Source organism: Lissotriton vulgaris, chromosome 3_1 (genome assembly GCF_964263255.1).
Source record: "Lissotriton vulgaris chromosome 3_1, aLisVul1.2, whole genome shotgun sequence".
In the NCBI taxonomy this organism is placed as follows: Eukaryota; Metazoa; Chordata; class Amphibia; order Caudata; family Salamandridae; genus Lissotriton; species Lissotriton vulgaris.
Genome location: NC_141689.1, coordinates 318,443,287 through 318,465,108, shown reverse-complemented (window position 1 = coordinate 318,465,108; position 21,822 = coordinate 318,443,287). Strand labels below are relative to the sequence as shown.

At 48.4% G+C, this 21,822-nt stretch overlaps 1 protein-coding gene across 4 annotated transcripts in view; it reads right to left on the bottom strand.

The window, feature by feature from the left end:
- RAI14 (retinoic acid induced 14) overlaps nucleotides 1-21,822 on the bottom strand; it is a 430,174-nt gene that overhangs the window by 15,414 nt on the left and 392,938 nt on the right. For all 4 annotated transcript variants that reach the window (XM_086960508.1, XM_086960510.1, XM_086960512.1 and 1 more), the window contains one exon: nucleotides 3,546-5,075. In XM_086960508.1, coding sequence (XP_086816634.1) covers nucleotides 3,546-5,075 — 1,530 coding nt within the window. The remainder of the gene's footprint in view (nucleotides 1-3,545; nucleotides 5,076-21,822) is intronic.

Sequence of the window (21,822 nt, the reverse complement as noted above, 5' to 3'; positions counted from 1 at the left end):
GTAAAGTTTTATTCAAACAGTATTGTTAGATTTCAAGTTAGTGAAGCCTTTACCTGCAGAAGTCCAAATTGTGGATTGAGCCGGTCTGTCCTAGGAGATTCTAAACAGGAGAAGCAGCTTCCAACTCCCTGGCCAGCAAGGGTCACCTGATTACTAGGGCTATAAAAGGCCAGGCTTAGGGCGTCTCAGCCCGGGCGCCGAGGCTAAATTCGAGACTGACCAGGACCAGGGCCAAAAATGCTGCCCTTTTTTCTCATTTAGCAATACCCAGCCCACACCATTCACATCCACAAACAGAGTAAGACACTCACACCAAATGTACACAACGCACAACACTATGCACAGATTAATGTACCAGCATGCACCACCAACCCAACCAAACCACATCTACACACCCCACTATCCCAACTACCTCACATATCCACCATCACCCACAAACAGTACACATCTCTATCCTATACCACTAACCAATACACTCATCACTAACACAACACCATACATAACTACATCCCATTCAGACACACTCTCCCTGCTGTAATTACACCTAACAGACCACCTTTTATCTCCTACTCTACCCCTCCTTGCATCATATGACACCTCTTACTATATCCCCTAAAACAAACCTTTCTAAACACTTTCCTCTGATTCCTCCCCTCAAAACTCCTTTTTACTCATCCAAAAGCCTCATCCTATTGCTAAGACCTAAAAAAAAAACAAATAATAATAATCTTTCACTCTCATCACTCCACTATCCCTTTCAATCGAAATTAACAGACTAACATGTTCACTTCTCAAATTCCATAATAAACTATACTAATATACTACCCAAATAACTGAATAACATATCCACTACTCAAATTACTTCATATTTTTTCCTTATACTCATTTTCACCAGTAATCCTTTATGGGTTCCGGAGTGGCGTGCTACTCGCCAGAAAAGCGCTTAAACACCCATCAGGGGTAACAAGTGCTATATGAATGCAAATCTTTCTTCCCCTTTTATCCCTCCACTATCCTTCTCACTCCAAGTAACAGACTAATATCCACCACTGAAATTACCTCATATTTCACCATATTAATTCACCACTAATCCTTTATAGGCTTCCTGAATAGCGTGCGTCAACAAGCGATAAATAAATACAAACCTTTTTCCTCCTCTATCCTTCTGCTATCATTCCAAATCCAAATAACGGACTAACCTATCCACCACTTAAAATGTACTTGCATGTTTCACTATACCATTCAATACTAATCCTCTATGGGTCCCGGAGTAGCGTGCTACCCGCCGAAAAAGCGCTTCAACGCCTCGTCAGGGGTAGTAAGCGCTATATAAATGCAATTACAATACAATATGTGCGAATTTGTTTAGACAGCTGTCAGACATGTTTCACTCCAGCCAACTGTGCTAACTCCTAACACTCATGAGATGAACTTCATCCCTACTTTTGCAGTGGGAGCAATCTGATATGGGTTGTACCGAACAGTAATAACTAGATATAGTTAATTGCTCTCTTGTGCTAGGTACGGTGTTAATCTTTTCTTTCAGAACCTCTGGGGGACTCTGAAACAGTAAACTAAATCTGTTCTTTGTCAGGCAGAAATGAGACTGAAACGAGATGGAGCATGGGGGACACAAGGGTGGATCTACGTGAAACAAACAGCACCTCCCTCCTCTAAACACCGCCCTGAATGAAGGCGGTCCAGGAGTTTGCAATGCTGCGCTCAGGCCAGCCAAGAAGACTCACGGTGTCCCTGCACAAGCACTGCGAAGGACAGACTGCAGTCCCTGCTGGTATCATTACTTGCTGTCAGCTGAATCCTCTGTTAGAAGGCAGCTCCTGCTGAAGTCTTAGCTTTGGGAGAGGAGTGCACATGCAGCAGTAGGTCTGGAGGCTAGGATGGGGGCACTCGCGGCATGAGTGGACCACTCTCCAAGTGCACTGCACATGCACCACACTCACTGAAGAAGAAGTACCGCTGATCTGCGCTTCTGCGGATGTTCTATTGACTCCTGGTTCAAGGTTACAAGGGGCCGGGGAGGAGTCCATGAGCCCATTTCGCCTGATGGACTCCTCCCAAGCCCCTTGCAATGCCCAAGCAACGGAATAGAATGAGTGTAGGCAGAGCCCAGAACCCAGGCTGCCCCGCCCACTCACAGTTGGACTGTGCTAGCTGTTCCTGCCCCCATCATCAAGACCTATGGTGCTCAGTTGGCCCCACCTAGGATCACACAGTAATCACCCTAAGGACGGGCATATCCTTGGCACTGATAAAACGACATGCCTCTTTCATGATGCAAGCACTCTCACTTGTGCTGCAGGCAGGGGTTTAAGTGCAATGAAAAAACTAGGGTGTCTCTCAAAGGGGCCTGGCCGAGGTAATTAAGGGCGTGGCTTAAAAATATGTACGCTACAAATCTGTGCTTCGCATAGTGTGCCGCCCAACTGGTATTTTGCTGTTTCTGTCATTGTATCCAGATATATAATACAACAAGTAACATACTTACAACAAGTCTGGGCTATTGGCTTTGCCAATGGTTGCTAGTTGTGTAAGATTAATAAGCAACAACTAAAGCTTCATTGTATATAACACTAAAAATGCTTCCCTTCCGAAATGATGAGAATGTGAAAGAACTATTTGAAGTCTCCTCAAAAGCAGTGAAGGGTGTTACTGCTGCAGATTTAAACAAATATATATGTATATTCACCCTGAGGGGAAAAATGGAAAGTCCGATAGAGACCCGTCTCAGCACCTGCGTTTTAGTATTGGTGGTGCTGAGCACCAGTAGGACCCGGCCCACTTAAAGCCCTGGCTTTAGGGGGGAATGAGAACCTCGACCTGCACAGGCGCAATTGCACCCCTGGCAAAAAAACAACTCCGATGGAGCAGCCAACCCTTCTGCATGAACTGCTGGTGTACTCCGTCCTACTACTCTTCCTCTCCTGAGTGGCGGGGACCCTCCCCTTTTGCACACAAGCACCAGCTGTCTGTCGATTTGTGGGCACCTTGACTGGATTAAAAGGGTTAGTAGAGATAGATTGGGGTTATTACTACCCTGGTATCTAACTAGGTCTATACAGTTCAGTTGTCTAATAAGAGCACAGGAGGTCTGTGGCTGTGGGATTCTTGTTAAGTGACTCTGGCTAATAATAGGAAACACCTATGTGTAAGGCCTGCACGCCAAACAATCCTATCAATGAGGATACCAATACAAACAGCCACCAATGTTTTTCTCGCTTCGGGTCCCATCAAAAGTTTAGACTACTAGTAGTAAACCCAGGAAGAGGTGGTGTCACCCTGTAGTCACACATTTCTTAGGGGTAGGCCACCACGACAATAGCGGTCTCCTTCGTCCCGCTACCTTGCAATTCCCCATAGCATATCTGTCTCAGACAAATATACAAATCCATTTTGTTCTTTACTGTGCGACAATTCTTAGCAAAAAATGCTTATATCGCATGTGCTTAGCTTTCTGCATAGTTGATATGTTTTAATGAATGCAAAACGTCATTTCAAGCACTGCTTTGTCATAAATCATCACTAACCTTTCGATCTTTGTCTTCTTCCAGTTTTGACGAGCTTTCGGACAATTTCTTCATTTCAGCAAGATCCTCTTGAATCTGATTATATTTGAGACACAGTTCAGCTACTTCCTGTTCCTTTGATTTCAGAAGGCTTTGAAGAACTTCTTTTTCTCCATTAACCTGCAGCATCTCTCTCCTCACCTGTGCACTGTCCAGAGACACCTTTTCCTTTTCCTTCATTACATCCTTCAGTCTGCTTGATAACACGTTAATTTCCTCCTCTAAAGATGATTTTAATTGTTCAACAGAGCCCCGAGCTGCTTCTAGCTCACGGTTGGTCTCTTTTTCTTCCAACAGGTGCTCTTGTAGGTTGGTCACTTCCAATTCCTTTTTAACTAGTTGCTCTTTGAGATCATTTTGCTCTGCCTCTAGCTCCACAACATTGTCTTTTAGGGAATTTATAAGCTGCCTATTCTCAGAAATTTCTAAGGAATTTCCTTTCTCTGCATCCAATTGCTTCTTCAGTGCCACCAATTCACTTATTGCCTTTTCATATTCTGCTTCCAGCTCCACCACTTCTTCCTCCACCCTCACTTTCATGTCCTTCAGTTCCCGCATTACCCGGTTATGCTCCTCTTTGCTAATGTAGTTGGAGTCTGCATCGGCTGCCTGCTGCCTCTTGCGGTGATCCTCAAGCTCACATTGCGCCTCCTTGTACATAAGCGACAACTCATTCACTTGCTTGTTGAGCTCGTCTATGGTTTTCTTCATGGTCTCCTTCATGTCTGTACATTCACTAGCTAACTTGCTTAGACTTGACAGTGCATCCTGCAATCTTTTTATTTCTTCCTGCCCTTCTGTGTACTTCTCGATTAGCAATACCTTCTCCTGGTTAATATTCTCAATAACTAAAGAATAAGAGTTTATCATTTCCTCTCGTTCTTCAGAGGACATCATGTTTGCCAGTCTATCTTCCATCTTTTCAAGCTCTTTTTCCAAGTTGGTTATTTTATCTTTGCTGGTCCGAATTTCAGCCACGGCTTTCTCTTGTTCTTTTCGTAATAATTCTAGTTCCTTGTTTAGAGCTTGCTGCTCATCATTGGTTGCTCTCTCATCATTCTTTTGCAATTCCACGTTAATATTTCCCTTATCCGCCTGTGCAATCACGCTCTCTTCTGAGTTGGCTTCAGATCCGCATTCAGATTCTTCCACCTTCAGGATGAGGTCACTGGCATGCTCAGACATCTCGGTTTGGTCTATGCCACTTTCTCCTGCCTGGCCCATCTTCAATTGTGACTCTAAGTGCTTCCTTTCTGCTTCCGAGCGTTCCAACCGTATCTCCATATCTTGCAAAGTATCAAAAAGCTGCTTAATTTGTAATTCGCTTTGGGTTTCTATTTCATACTGTGATTCAGTCTCCGTTGAGGCATCCAAGGTAAGTGGAAAGGATTCAGTGTCTGAAGTTCTATCTTCACTTTGTTTTTCTAGAGACTGACTGACCGAGGATGAATCTTTGCTGAGGTCCATTCCAGAGTCATTTGATGCCTTCTCCTGTATAAAAGCATACACTGTTAGATTTGTCAACCAATTACTAATTATTTGTCAATAATTAACGATAACTGTACAAACTGCATATGCATGGAGTAAATAAGAGGCTTGCATTACAACGAGGCTACAGTGCACATGACTTCACGTCTCAAAGTACGTTGTCATCACCAATTAAATATTCACTTTCAATAATTTATATAAATAAGTGTTTTGTTAAGTGCAAGCTTTTGATAGTAGGCCATTTGAAGAGCTCTTATGGGCAGATGAGGGGTTCATGGGCAACCTTGACCACTGCCTCAGTGAAGGTTGGACGGTGGCTGAGCTAGTTCTTTTTATATAACATGGATTTATAACTTGGTTATGCACCTCACGGATATTTATTTTCGATGATTCTAAATTATTGGACATTAAGCAGGAAAATAATTTTCCAGGCCACCAAAAAATAACATACGAACTTTGTCCCAAAATAAAATACACAAATCAACAAACAGAATTTTGTGCATAGTGTTGAAGGCAGTGAGAGAAAGATCATTTAATCAGTAGTTTTTGAGTCTATGTTTTCAGTATTAAGTTTTAAAAGAAAAATATTTGATTCTTCACGTAATGAAAACTCAACCTGAAATAAGCATCATACAAAAATACAGTGGTGTTCTGAGGATCAAAAAGGGCTTTATATCCATATAGTGGCCAGCTAGAGCGCCCTTTACTTATACAAGACTCATTTCTGTGAGAAGCAAATAATAGAAACCCAATCCACAGTTATCAAAATTATTTTGTGTGGGCTTTTGTTGCTAATAAACAGTATTTTCAGTTACTATGCAGTCTCCAGGGTGCCATCAATTCGTTTTGATCCATAATTATGAAAAGTCAAAAAAGGTCTTCACAAGCATGTGAAATCTACCAGTCTTTTGAATACCATAAAATCCTATAGCATTGCCACATGCCACATAGCGCCTCAATCAGGTTGCTAACATTGCTGGCTGTTTGCACAAAAAAACATTGCAACCGGGAGGCAAGATAATCAGTCAATTTTGGTAAAGCGGGGCAACCAGCAAATTTTCTGTTGCTGTTTGCATGCCATTTGATAAACCCCATGTATAGGCCAGCGTATAGGAACAAAACCAGCTGTATGAGAAGCCCAATAATTTACCTAGATCTTGGTTATGTTATATGCTGGCTTTTGATTGGAGGCACTTGGTAACTGCTGTGGGCATTTCCCGCCTAATACACTAAAGGATAATTTTTCTTGCAATCATGGTCATTGGGCCCCCAATGCAAAGAGTTTGACAGCAAAGGGTTTGATAGCAGCCAGTACCAAATAATAAGCCCATTCACGGCGCAGTTCTCAGCTGTCCCTGTAAAAGCAGGAAATGCATTTTTGGGGACTTTTTAAATGAAGAAAAGCTAGATATTCTGTTTCTTACAGAAACATGGCTTCCAGAATTGGGTAATCCGATCATATCCAAAGCCATTCCTATTGGATATAAAATTCTCAGAAAAATTGCCTAAAAGGCAGAGGGGGGGTTGGGGTGGGGGGGGAGGCACTAATATATAAAAGCGGGTTTCAGTGCATGCCCATTCCTCTTGAGGAAATGGAATGCGCTGAAGGTTTGGGCTTCCGCCTCACCCTGTCTCCCCAGCAGCTCATAGCTGGGGATCTTATCTGTAGACCTCCAGGCCATGCCAGTCTTTTTCTGAGATCACTGGGCAGCACTCTGGCTTCTTGGTCCCTTAGATATACAATAATTTTTTTAGCATTAGGTGACTTCCGTCTTCATATGGATAAACCATCAAACTCTTAGGAAGCCTCACTCTTAGATACTGTGTCTTCTCTTGGTCTTTTTCAACAGGTGCTTAAACCAACTCATCATGCTGGTCACATATTGAGGCGTGGCTTGGATGCCGAAGGAAATGGCGGCGTGAGCCCGGAGCTCCGCGCCCATTCCCCACGATCCTCCTGCCTAAAGAAGCAAGGAGCCCAGGGAAGCCCCGGAGAAGAGGGGATCCGAACGCGGAGGCTCGAGGAGCGTGTGAGGAGCCGCCGACAGGGCTGATTTCCCGAGGGCAGCCGCCGAGGTTTGGAATCGCCGGAGCGGAGGGGAATTCAATATGGCGGCCGCGAGGAGAGGCTGATTGCGCTGCGGCTGGCCAGGCCGTTCATCGGAGCCCGGCTCTGCGGCTGGAAACTGCCGCCGGCTGAGGAAGGATCGCCAGGCGGTGTCCCCCGGGAGCTGGGGGACCAACGAGAGTCTCACCCGCGGCTTCGGGGAGCGGCTGGACTGGCATGAGTTGAGAGACCCGGGTGGCTGCGCAGACTAGAGGGGGTCAACCGAGTGTGCCAGTAATCGGCACCGGAACGGAGGTCGGACCGGTGAGGCAGGGATCCGGGGGACGAAGAGTCTGCCCTGAGACCCCCCCCCACAGAGAAAAACGGTGAGAGGAGAAGCCAAGCACTGGACCGGTGGAGAGGGGGGGATGGACGGGGGCGGCAAGCGGCCCGGTGAGACCCGAGCAACTCCCAGCGCTGAGCGGAACGCTGGAGGAGAGGAGAACAGGCACGGAGGCTGGGGCTGCCGCCGTTAAACACCACGAAGAGCGGCATCGGCCAGCCCAAGAATTGCGGGGGTGCCCAGGATCCACGTAGGGACAGCTGGCTGAGGCCGATTTGCCCACGCCGGGCGACCTGCGGAGTACGGGGGGGCAGTGACTGATCGCTGGTGATTGGAGGAAGGAAGAAGCAGGCGGGATCCCCCTGATAACCCCAGATATAAGCAGCGTAGTCCACAACTGAAACCGCAGCGATCATACAGCGGAGCTCTGCCGTCTGCTGGGGGGGGCCGGGGGACGGCAGGAAGCCTGCGGAGTAGCCGGACACTGGGCAGGGACTTGTGGCGAGACGCTGCGCAGCATGGGGAAACCGAGAGGCAAACAGGAGGGAACGGCGACCTCGGAGGCAGCAGAGGATGACTCTAACGAACCCACTGACCTGCAGCGGCTGCAGGATCGAATCCTGGAGGCCATAACGGCCACGCGGGATACGTTGCAAAATGACATTGCGCAGGTGGCGTCGGGGCTGGGCCCACTCCGAGCGGACCATGATAAGCTGAAAGACAGGGTGAAAGAAGCTGAGATCACCCTGAAGGACCTGGCTCCCACTCATAAAACTCTGGAGAGCAAACTTACAGATGCCCTAGACCGAATCCAGGTCTTGGAAAGACGGGCTGAGGATGCAGAAAATAGAAGCCGATGCAGCAACGTGCGAATAGTAGGTGTTCCGGAAAAAGAGAAAGGGAACGACATGGTGACCTTTCTCGATAATTGGCTTAAGACTGTGGTAGCACCAGAGGGCCTGTCGCCCTTCTTCACCTTGGAGAGAGCACATCGAGTTCCGTCCGGACCGCCTAAACCTGGACTGCCACCGAGACCAATTGTAGCCAAGCTGCTGCATTATTAGGACAGGGATCTGCTGCTACTAAGAGCCCAGGATGCTGGCCCATTTCAAATTGCGAATAACAAAGTCACACTATTTCCTGACTTCACATTTGAAACGCAAAGACTGCGGGCCTCCTTCTTAACGCTTAAAAAGGAGCTGCGAACCGAGGGGATCTCATACTCCTTGCTATTCTCAGCTAGACTCCGGATAGTGGTGGACGACAAAACGCTATTCTTCAGCTCGGCAGTGGACGCTTGGGACTGGTGGGAAACATACAAGGCGGGAACAGACGGCGCCAAGGTCCGGGAGGAAAGGGAAAAGGAACGAGAGCGAGCACCGGCGGGCCTGCGGAAATCGCAGAGACTGCGCAAACGGAGACATGGGGCACGAAAACCAACTGCCTCACAAACCGAGGCTGAGCGCAAGGCGGCGCTGCAAGCGGTGGAAACGATGGCACGAGAGGGGGACTCCCAGTACAAACGGGGCACGGACACGGAGACGCATGCTTCGGCCTCGGGTTCGGAATCGGACCTGTCAGGGATCCATGATGCCAAAGGCCCATCAGTGACGCCACAGACGTCGGAAGAGATCCTGAACATTTGACTTACATCTGGCGGGTAAAGGGAGGGGCACCGGAGGGGACTCCCCCAACTAGCAGGTATGGAGAACCGGGGCTGGACACTGGGCAAGCAGCTAGGTAATATCATGGGGGACCGGAGGAAGGGTGCGGAGATGGACCACGTGGCTCCCTTCTAGTCAAGGCCACGCTCCATAAGCCCTTAAGGCACCCACGGTTACGGCCGTGTATTAGTAACCTGGGTTGGTCAGGTGCGGGAGTTTGAACGGGAACTGATATCTTGGTATTGGGGCCTGTTCGGGGGGGGGGGGGTGTACAGTTGGGGACTGTTTGTATTTCTTGAATTCGCCGACCCCGGAACGGTTAGGGGTTGGACAGTTGGGAGTTCAAGATTGGTTTTGGGGGGGACCACCATCCGCAGGGGAATGACAATGGAGGGGAGGCATTGCTTTGATCTAAGGGACAATGGCTAATGTGAATATATTGAAATGCATAACCTGCGGGGTCTACACACGATTCAGCGCAGACACAAAGTGCACGCCTATCTACTGCGGAGGGGGATACATATTGCGCTCCTACAGGAAACACACACCACGAAGCAGGAAGGGGTGGCACTACAGAGGAGATGGAGGGGGCAGATCTTTCATACTTGTTACTCAGCATACGCTAGGGGAACCTTGATATGGATCAGAGCGGGAACACCTTTTCAACTGACACGGCAGCTGATAGACCCGGAGGGGAGGTATGTAGTGGTGGAGGGTAAGCTGAGAGGCAGCGACATTGTCCTATGTGGTGTATATACCCCGAATATAGAACAATTGGCCTTTTATGCGGGACTGTCGGGGACGCTGGAGCGTTTCCTAGCGGGCCCGATCCTTCTGGGAGGGTACTTTAACTCCATAGCGGACGTGAATTTGGATAGATCTCACCCGCCCTTGAGGGACTCCCCTGTGCACCGAATCACCAAGGGTAGACTGGAGTGGCAGGAGAGCTGGGGGCTGACCGATGCATGGAGGGCGCAACATCCAACCGATCGCGACTACTTGTTCTTTTCCGGGTTACATGATCTCCACGTCCGGCTAGATGCGATCTTATGCTCTCAAGGCGTGTTGCCGGCCGTAACTTGGTCAGAGTATTGATAGAATTCACTTTTCGATGCCCCAACCACTCCCCTTCTCATATGTAAGTTAGCATCATATGGCTAACTAATGAAGTTCGTACATGTACTTATGTTGAGGTATTCCGTTTGCTATTTTATTATTCAAATATATGTGTGACTATATTAGTTCCTTAGCTTAGCCTGTGTGCAGCCATTTTGTGTATTCCTTTGTGTCCGCGAGCTTCACTCGCTCATGTGCCCCTCCCGCAGGAATAGAGAAATTCACTAAGACAGCAGTTTTCGTTTCTCGGCTTACTGTGGCCGAAACTAACAAGTCTCTTTATCAGTAATGTTCTCATGCCCCAGAGACGCTGAAGCCTAGCTCCATGGCCTTGAGTAAAGATAGCGATGTATCCCTTGCAGGTGCAGATGCCTGCTGTATGATGGCATTGTTCGCTGGTCTGGGTTTCAGTAATTTTCCACAAGGGGCGTACCCCAATGAACTGTGTTGCATTATAATGTATTGCTGTGATGCAGAGAGTCAGTCCTCTCGCTCGCACTCCTAGGAGTGAGGTCGGACAGGGCCCTCTCATATGAGTGTTGTTTGGCCTAATAAAGACTTTTGTTTATTCTTCTCCACTGTCTGGCTGACTTCCTATATAGCTACTATAGGTGAGTGCGGTAAGTCACTCGGGTGGATTTGAGCCACGCTTATCAGTATTTAACAAGAACAATCTCGGGTCACAATCCGCTCCTGATTCATTTAGCCTGAACGAGACGCCCCGGGTACCGACCTGGAAACTCAGGCCGGAAACTCTGGAGGATCCACTTTTTCAGGCGGCCCTGGAGGAGGGCATGGTCCAGTATTTCACTGACAATGAGGGGTCAACAGCCTCTAGGGCAACGGAATGGGATGCCTTTAAGGTGGTGATGAGGGGACAATGTATAACAAAGTACGTGGGCACGAGGAGGGTGCTGCTAGCGGATCTGGATAGGGCAGACACAAAATTGCGAGAAGCAGAAAGGGGGCGACCTGGCCGCCCGGATCTCCAGGAGGCAGTCAGCTCAGCTAGAGAAGAGGTGGCGGTCGAGGTAGAGCGGCTTCGAGCTTTCGACCATCGGGCATATACGCTGCGATCTCATGTGAAGGGGGATAAGACAGGCACCCTATTGGCGTGGCTTGCAAACCCCACGAAATCCTGCTCCCCCATTCTGCACATCACAGATGGGGAGGGCCATATGCACTACACCCAGTCGGCCATAGTGGATGGTTTCCAAAAGTATTACGAGGGCCTGTATAAAATCGACCAGGGCGACCGGGTGGATGCGGCAGCGGCCTTCCTAGATGGCCTTACCCTGCCGCGGCTGGATGAGGAGCAGGCAAAAGAACTGGGGAAAGATATAGACTTGGGAGAGATCAGAGGAGCCGTCAAGAAAATGGCCCGCAACAAGACGCCGGGAATAGATGGGCTGCCCATTGAATTTTATAGCAAGTAACTGGACATCTTGGCACCGCGACTCCTATCCGTATACAAGGAGGCCAGGGGTGTGGGCCAACTGCCTCAGTCAATGCGAGAAGCAATAGTGATACCGATTCTGAAACCCGGTAGGAAGAGTAGCAGCCCAGCGTCTTACAGACCGCTCTCCATGCTGACCGCCGACTATAAAATCTTGAGCTCTATACTGGCGGCGAGGCTCTTACAGCATATGCCTAACTTGATCCATGAAGATCAGAACGGTTTTATCCCTGCCCGGAACACGACTCTCAATATTAGACGGCTCATCCGCCTCATGGAAGACTCGCAGCAGGAAGACAGAGCCCCACTGGTCCTCTCGGTTGACATCGAAAAGGCGTTCGATAGTTTAGAATGGGACTATCTATACACAGTAATGGAACGCTTCGGTTTAGGTGAAGGTTATATATATCCGATAGACGCGGGTTCTTTATGCGGCGGCAGTGGCGAGAGTGAGGGTCGGAACCTTGATATCTCACCAATACCCGGTGGAGAGAGGCACCCGACAGGGATGCTCCCTGTCCCCCCTCCTGTTCGCGCTAGCGATCGAGCCGCTGGTGGCTGAGGCCCGAGCGGGGCGATATTTTGCAGGTGTGCAAGCCAGGGATGGGCAGCAGTTTATCTCACTGTACGCCGACGACCTCCTGCTGTTTCTTGAAAATGACACAGCAGAGCTGGAGGGCGCAGAAGGAATGCTAGGACGATTTGGTGAGCTCTCGGGGCTGAAGGTTAATTGGACCAAGACAAGCCTGTTCCCGATGCGGGGGGGCACCGCCCGGCCTGACCACCGACCAACGCTTACTTGGGAACCGACTTGTCTCCAATACCTCGGAGTTCACATTTATCACTCAGCCGCGGACCTGTTCGAGGGTAACGTAGGGCGATGCGTGCGGGGGCTGAAGAGCAGTATGGCCTTTTGGGCTCCGCTTCTGCTCTCTATTGCTGGCCGGATAGCCCTCTTGAAGATGGTGGTGTTGCCGCGTTTGTTATATTACTTCCACACGCTTCCGATCTGGATTCCCAGCTCCTTTTTCCGACAACTCAGATCCCAGCTATCCGCATTCCTGTGGGGAGCGGGTAGATGTAGGGTGGCATTGGCAACGCTCACCCGCCCGAAAGAGGAGGGGGGACTTGCAGTCCCGGACTACGAGCTCTACTCGCTGCCCAATTGCAGATCTTCACACAGGAGGTGGCACGAGTGTACCAAGGTCCAGAGGACGACAGGCTGCGAGGCACGCGACGGCACGTACTGGCCTATATCGCCTTGCGGCCGAAAATTGCTGTTCGGGACTTGACCCTTGAGCAAAGCATGTTTCGGCAGTGCTGGAACCGGGCGCAGCGGCGAGCTGGAGTACAACACCCATTTGCCCCGGAAATACCGCTGGGCATGCTGACGGCGCTGCCGCATGGGGGCGATTGGTCGCGCCTGCAGCAATGGGAGGAGGCGGGGATACAGGAAGTAGGAGATCTTTTTGAAAACGGAGCGCTCCTCCCGTTTCCAGCCCTTCAGGAACGCTTCGACCTCTCACGGGGGGGTTACCTCCTTCACGCAGCGGTAATAAGGGCGATTCAGAAGCATTGGGGAACGGGGCTAGCGGAGCCTGAGACGTCTATGGCTTGCCAATATACCATGATGGCAGCGGGAACATTCAAGGCGGTGACTTGTTTGTATAACAGGATGCTTCGTATACATTTGCCACCCCTCGAGACGTTAAAGGCCAAGTGGGAAACTGATTTGGGCAAGGACATCCTTGACACGACGTGGGCACAGCTCGTACGCCGGGCTCGTAACAGTACGAGGAACGCGAGGTTTCAGATCATCCACTATTATATATTGCACATGGCATATATGACCCCCGGGAGGATTAAGAGGTATTTTGGCGTGGCAGAGGCGGCGTGCCCCCGCTGTACTGAAGAGGGAGCTGAGCTTGTGCATATGCTTTGGTCTTGTCCGGCCCTCTGGGACTACTGGCAGGACATAGGAGAGGCCCTGAATGAGGTGAGGTGACGGAACGAACCGTCGAATTCGACCCGGCGTCGTGTCTCCTGCATTGGTTCCCTCATACCCCCAAAAACAAACTCTCAAGCAAATTCATTGATATGGGATTGATAGTAACTGGAAGGCAAAAACGGGCCCAACTCATATGCGGTGGCACAACGAATTTTTGAAATGGGCGGTTTGTGATAGTACACATAGATACCAGATGGCGCGCAGGACCACTTATACAAGGGCGCTGAAAATGGCAACGGCCTTGGAGGTACTAGTGCAGGCCCTCAGGGATAGCGGGGTGGTAGACGAGGTGGAGACCCTCAGCGCGGACAGGGGCAGCAACTTAAACTAATCGAGAGGGAGTAGAGCCAGTAGCCACAGGAGAATTGAGATCATGCCTAGGCGCAAACACCAAGAGACCCTTCGAGCGGATGGTGGGGGGGGGGGGGGGGGGGAGGGTGGGGGCGGTTCACGAGTAAAGGGGGGAGTTAAGGGGGGGTTCTATAGGCAAGTTAGGAGAGGGATTAAAAGTAGCCACACACACCCACACTACTGCGGAACGCTATTCCTGTAGCACTGACATCAGGCATGGGGGAGCTGAGGAATTGCCGCCGCCCGGCCCCCGGGATGTGGGCTTGCAGGCTGTGTAAAGCAGGGTGTGTAAAATGGGATGAGAAATAACGTGAAACAGCACCCTGATTAATACTGTATATGCATGAGCAATGGCCTGAGCAATGTGTTACTACAATAAAAATTACTTTAAAAAAAAATAAAAATGCTGGTCACATATTAGACCAAATTGTTCCTAATTTGAAGACTGTACCGCTCGATTTTTTTTTACCATTAATATGGTCTGATCACCATCCAATTAAGTGTAAATGGCAACAATCAAAAAAAGATCTACCTCCTTTGAGGAAAACACGAACCATGTCACAAGCTCTTCACAAAATTCATAGAGCAGACCTGCCCTGCTCTTTGGAAGCAAATACTCCTCTTCTTTTCAGAGTACTAGAACCGGAGGTTTAGTGCACGGATGACTAGATTCTTAACACCATTAAGGACTTGGCTAAGGCCTCTGCACTGAGATCCCACAGAACCAAACAGTTGGCCCAGTGGTTTAACGAGGATCTTAGGACTGGTAAGAAACATCAGAAACACCTTGAGAGAAAATGGCAGAAAAGGTATAATTTGGTTGACAAAATGACCTCTAAGTTAGCAAAAAAAGGTCCTCTCTGCCAAAAAAAGCATTTTTCGAGATGGGGATAGACGAATCAGGCAATAAATCTAAATATATTTTTAAAATTGTAAAAACCTTCATGAGCCCTGAGTCCGCCATCAGAGGCCACCCACCCTCAGCAGAATGATGCGACCTGCTGGCCTCATTCAAGCAAGCCTGCTCGTTTATTCACAGACAGATGGCGTTCCTTCTGAGATAGCAAATTCTAGTAAGTCAGTTCAAGAACGCCGAAGTGGTTCTCATATTTAAAAAAAACAACGCTGATCCCACGGTTTTGGGCAACTTCCGTCCCATCTCCCTTCTTCCTTACCTGAGCAAGGTACTTGAGACCCATGTGACCAGCGTCCTCAGCTCCTTTATTGAAGACTCCAACTTTCTAGACTCCCAGCAAGCCGGGTTTAGACCTGCCCATTCGACAGAGGCGGTTATCCTCTCTGTTATGGAGGAACTTCGTAGAGGCGCTGACTCCAACATCAGTCAAGCCTTGGTGCTCTTAGATATGTCGGCGGCCTTTGACACGGTCGACCACACCATCTTAGTCGACCGTGTCAAAGAGGCGGGCATTAGTGGGACGGCCCTTAATTGGGTTCGCTCCTTCCTAGTGGACCGCCATCAATCGGTCCGTCTTTCTCAGTTTACGGCAGACAAGACGAGGGTCACCTGCGGCGTTCCGCAGGGTTCTTCCCTCTCACCCCTTCTTTTTAACCTGTACCTCACCCCCCTGATCCGCTCCCTCCGTGGCAGGAATGTCACTGCATTCAATTATGCAGATGACATTCAGCTCGTCTTCAATCTCGACTCCTCGGATGAAGCGGCTCAAGATTTCCAGTCCACCCTCTGCCATATCAGTAATTGGATGGGCGCTCACCATCTTAAACGTAATCCCGACAAGACGGAGCTCGTTCTTGTTGGAGGCCCATCCAATCCCTGGAATTCCACCTTCTGGCCCCTTTCTCTCGGCCCCCCCCCCCCCCGCCCTGCCGACAAAGTGAAAAGCTTGGGGGTTTTCATCTCACAGGACCTTTCAATGAAGCACCAGGTCAGTGCTACTGTGTCCTCCTGCTTCTTCCAGCTTAAGAAGATTCGAAAAATAGCTCACTTTCTGACCACTGAAGCCCTCACCCTGGCACTGCTGGCATTAGTCATCTCTCGGATTGACTATGCCAACGCTCTGTACGCTGGCATTCCACAATACCAAATTAACAGACTGCAGCTGATACAGAATCAGGCAGCTCGCCTGATCTATCACCAACCTAAACATCACCACGTTCGCCCCCTCCTCAGGGCCCTTCACTGGCTTCCCGTTTCACAGCGCTGCAAGTTCAAATTGGGATGCCTGACTCAAATCTTTGGCCGGAATCGGTCCCTCCTTTATTTCTTCCCTCCTGCACCCTTACGCTCCCTCCAGGCACCTCCGTTCCTCTCATCTTGCGCTCCTTCAGACACCTCGTTTTAGGCGCAAAAAACACGGAGGTCTCAGATTCTCCTCTTTGCCACCCTCATTCTGGAACTCTCTTCCGTTGGAACTGAGACTCTCTCCCTCCTACCCTCACTTTAGGTCTCTCCTTAAAACTCACCTCTTCCGTAGCATCTACACATAAGCTTCCCTCTCCTCGCCCTCTGCCTCTCACCTAATAAAGTGAACAGCGCCAAGAAACCGTCCGGTGTATGCCGCGCTTTATAAGTAATTTTTACATTACATTACATTACAAGACCACTCCTGGGATGCCAACATTTTCCAACGTCCTACATAGAGGGTATGGAGGCCATCAAGATCCTTAAATTAGGGTCTCCATCTGACTCATACCCTCCCGGTATACTTGCAAAAGCAGCACAAGTCATTAATTCCATTGCAAAAAAGTTTTGAATACCCTATTGTCAACAGGAATGGTTCCGGTGCAATAGAAACGTGCCAAAATTCTGCCTTTGCCTAAAAAAACCTCCTGCTGATCCCAAATATCAAGCAAATTATAGGCCCATTTCCCTTCTCCTTGCTTTTTCACTAGTTTTAGATGAATTTGCAAATACACAACTCTCACCGTATTTGTAAATTAATAATCTTCTGCACCAGAGTCAATGTGGATTCAGACCTCACTTTAGCACTGAGATGGCCTTGTTAGAAGTTGCCAAGCATATCAAGGGAACCTGACAAAGGGGGGGAAGGCCGTCTTGATTACGTTGGATCTATCAGCAGCCTTCAATACTGTCCCCCACTTGAGACTCTTTGCCTGTCTCTAATCTATTGGGATTGATGGCCCAGCCCTGAAGTGACTTACTTCCTTATATGAAAGAGGTCAAGCAGTTTGAATGCCCCCTTTTTTCTCCGCAGTTCGTGAGCTAGCTGTTCGAGTTCCTCAAGTCTCGGCACTCAACCCCACCTTATTCAATGTTTATCTTACACCCTTAACTGTGTTAGCTGAGACCTAAGGTGACCTCATATGCCGATGACTCCCAGCTTCTTTTCACCTCTGGAAAGGAAGAAGAGTTCGCTGTAGAGGCCATTTAAAATTGCCTCTCAAATGTGTTTCACTGGTTGTCCAAACAATTAAAATTCTATCCGGACGAGACAGAGATTGTGTTTATTAGCCAAACACAAACATCACCAGATTTATGGAGGACCTCTTGGCCAAAGGATGCCCCCCCTCCTTGGCCCACGACAAGGCACTGTAAGGAATTTAGGAATCAAATTTGACAGTGCTTTTTCCAACCAACCACAAAACCAGGCACTGGCTGGTTCCTGTTTTGGGTTTTTACACACATTACTTACTGTATGTTGAAGCTAAGAAAACGATGATCCAAGCCTTGATAACTTCCAGATTGAATTATGAAAATGTCCTCTACTTGGGTCTTGCAGAATATCTTCTTAACTGACTAAGTGATGCAGAATTTGGCAGCCTAAATCATCCTCAATCTTCCCCCGAGAGACCATACGTCCTCATTTGAGGGCACTACACTGGCTTCCTATTAAGATAAGATACTATTTAAATTCCTAGTCCTTGTTCACAAAGCACGATACTGAAGCTAGTTACCTGAGAGGATTTGTCATTATGTCCCTTCCAGAAACCTACGTTTCTCGAACAATAGATTAGCTAGAATTCCAAAAATCTGCTGGTTTAGAACCAGGGGCAGGTCCTTTACCTATCTCAGACCAGTCGCCTGGAATAAACGTCTTCTGGAGCCATGTATCACAACTGAGCAATCCATCTTTAAGAATTTTTTTTAAACATAGCTCTTTCAACAAGCTTGACACGACAATCTGTGTTTTGAAGGTAATCTTGAATCCAGCGTCGGGCCACTCCTTGGAGTATCTGTGCACTATATAGATTTTAGATCATCATCAGATGGCGTTTGTGGGTCTTTGACACTTCCTCAGCAGAAGGTGTACAGTGATCGTAAGAGACTGTACTAGTTCCAGGATTATTTGATGTTTACTCAGGTATGAGTATCTTCAGTACATGTGTTGCACTCTTCGTGGCCTTACCTCTTGACAAAGGGGTATAGTCCCGGAAGATTTGTAGAAAGACAGAAAAACCTTTTTCAACAGATGTTTTCAGTTTTTTTCTTCAACACAATCAAATTGTGGAGGAACCTGGGTTCTGGGCAAAATGCATAACTCAGTGGAGCTCGCGGCACAGAGATCTATCTCCAACTACATTTCGTGCTACTATATCTGACTTGTACAGTATAATTTGCCTTAGCTCAGCTAACCTTGTGTTTGGTGAGTAAGAAGGAAAAAAAGCCTGTACATATTTTGGACAGTGTACTTTAAAGGTGAAGCAGAGATGTTTGAATGTTATACTTGTAGGGATTTACCATCATTTGTGCTGTGTAGCTCCAGATGTTTACTTCGACAGCCTGTAAAACTGTCAAGACACTCTGCACATTACCCCTGCTAACCAGGGTTAATGAGTCTGCGCTCCTCTTTTAAAGATAACAATATTAATATACATCTGTGGGCGTATTTAACTTACATGCAAGTCCCTACAATATAGTAGAAAGGGAACCCAGGACCTGTAAGTTAAATATCACTAATGAACTGCCATCCACTACATTGACAGTGCAGACATGACCGCAGGCCTACCATTTGTAGCGTGGCTGATACAGTATTAAACTGCAAACTGGACCTGTGAAAATAAACCCTCCCTTTTAAATATATATATATATGTCACCTCTATGTAGGCCTTATTGCCCATAAGGCAGGTGTATTGCATTTACTGTTAAAGCTATTTTCAGCATAGCTGACCGTTCCATAGGAAAACATCGGGTTGACCAGGTAAGCTAAATGATGGAAAGGATTATGTTACTTAGATTCACATGCTCTGCATACTCCTGCCATCTAGTGTTGGGTCCAGATGTTTGAAAGTTGTTTTTCTTTGAAGAAGTCTTTCGAGTCACGAGGTAAGTGCACTCCTCCTCTTGGTACTAGTGCGCATGGGCATTGACTCCATTGTTAGATTGTTTTCCCACAAGACGGTGAAAAATGGAGTATAAGTAAGTGTAGGTAAAGAGATGTCCATGCATATGAAATATAGATTGGAACTGAAACTGATAGAATTCACTTTTCGACGCCCCAACCATCCCTATTCTCATATGTGAGTTAGCATCATATGGCTAACTGATGGAGTACGTGTATATGCATGTTTTTAATTATTCCCGTTTGTTAACTGATTATTCAAATGTATGTGTGACGATACTAGTTCCTTAGCTTAGCTTGTGTGCCTCCATTTTGTGTATCCCTCTGTGTCTGCGAGTCGCACTCGCTCATCAGCCCCTCCCGTAGGAATAGAGAATTTCACTAAGACAGCAGTTTTCGTTTCTCAGCTTACTGTGGCCGAAATTAACAAGTCTCTATATCAGTAATGTTCTCATGCCCAGAGACGCTGAAGCCTAGCTCCATGGCCTTGAGTAAAGATAGCGATGTATCCTTTGCAGGTGCAGATGCCTACTGTATGAGGACATTGTTCACTGGTCTGGGTTTCAGTAATTTTCCAGAAGGGGCGTACCCTAATGAACTGTGTTGCATTATAATGTATTGCTGTGATGAAGAGAGTCAGTCCTCTCGTTCGCACTCCTAGGAGTGAGGTCGGACAGGGCCCTCTCATATGAGTGTGTTTGGCCTAATAAAGACTATTGTTTATTCTTCTCCACTGTCCGGCTGACTTTCTACAGAATTACTATAGGTGAGTGCGGTAAGTCACTCGGGTGGATTTGAGCCACGCTTATCAGATGGCGCCCGAATAGGGAACCCGCGATAAACATCTTTCTCACCCGTAGGTGGGTAGCAGAAGATCGGGGACCCGCTGGTCGGCACGGTGGGCCCGGGTACCCATCTGATGCCGAGCTTGGTTCTCGCAGCGCTGCCCCACCCTGCTGATCGGGAGAGGTCCCGGTTCGGATCTTACGCCGGGGTCCAGAAGGCGGAACTCGGAGCTGACCGTGTTGGTCCTGGCAGCCGGAGGTGGAGAACGGTAGAGGCCGGTACCGCGTACAGAAGGTGAGTGGTCCGCCTGTGATTGTTTAAGGAACTGGAGTGTTCCGGGAGACTAGGGTGTCTCCGGTGGTTTGAGGAGCCGGTGTGCTCCTGGGGCTAGTGTGCTCCGGGGAACTCAGAGTGCGAATTGGTGCTCTGACAGACTTAACGAAGGCGGGAGAATATCTGGATATATTGTTTGTAGTAATCCGACCGGGTGGTACTGTGGTGAAGGCGTGGCTCATTGCGGGTGGACTCCGGAACTTACCCTGAACTCCTAGAGTGGTGGTTCAGTGGAGGTGAGTCCTGGGTCTCCCGTGGTAAAGTGCGCAGTGATCCGTAGTGCCGCACGGGGAGCGGATGTGTTCTCCATCCTCAGAACAGTTAGTGTACTGTTCGGTCAGCGGTAGGGTCCAGGTTCCCCAGGACTTGGTTGACGGGCCTTGTCCCATTTGGTAACACGTGTTTGGAGGAATTTTATATATGTGTGTGAGTGTGATTTCCTAATGTATAATTATATGTGTGTATGAAGGAGCTCGAGCTGGTGATTCAAGGTGACGAATTTTGAGGAGAAGTGCTTTATTTTACACCAAAAGTAGAGATGCCGTGTTTTAGTAAGTTACGATGTTTTGGATGTTGCTGTCGTGTTTCAGATTCTAGACTGGCTGAGAGCCAACCTGCACCCCCTGAGGGCACTCCAAGCTTTGATATGTATATCAAGCTTGGATTACCCCCCATTTTGTTTGGCACTTTATGGCACCGGTACACCGCTGACAATGTGGATTTACAATGGCCCTTGACGGGTTCTTTTGAAGAAGCTAAATTGGACTATTTGCAGGACAAATTGTTTGCTAGGCGTAGCCGTCAAAGCATGTTCGATTCTTTAAGAGTGTGGCAGAAGGAAGCCAGGAAACGTAAGTTGAGAGAAGAGAAAGAGGCTTTTAAAAAGTCGGCGCAGACAATGGCGCAGAAAGCGAGAGAACATACTAAGAATGAGAATGAGCAGCGTTTGGAGCGCGCAGATAGGCTTTGCAGGTTGAAAGCAAATAAAAGTTATGTAGTGCGAGAGGACGAACAGGATGAAATGGAAGATATTTTGAGTACTCGACCCCCTCCTCCTTATGCCCCGCAGTCATTGTACCCCTCTCTGCCAGCTCCCGCTCCCGCCTCTATTAGTGGGGTTCCGGGTCCATCAGCAAGTGCCCCACACCAACATGGCGCAGCGATTTCTGCTTCCCCGCCCTCGACACCCCTCGTTTCTTTGCTCCAGACCACTTCACCCGCTCCCTCCCAATTTTCTCTAGCACTCCCTACTGTTTCAGCTAGCACCACCACTAGTCAGGAGATTTTAACGCCGAGTCGAGGCGCAGGTAGTGGACTGCTCTCACAGGTACGGAAGTTGCTTACGCGTTCTACAGTTGGTTTAGATG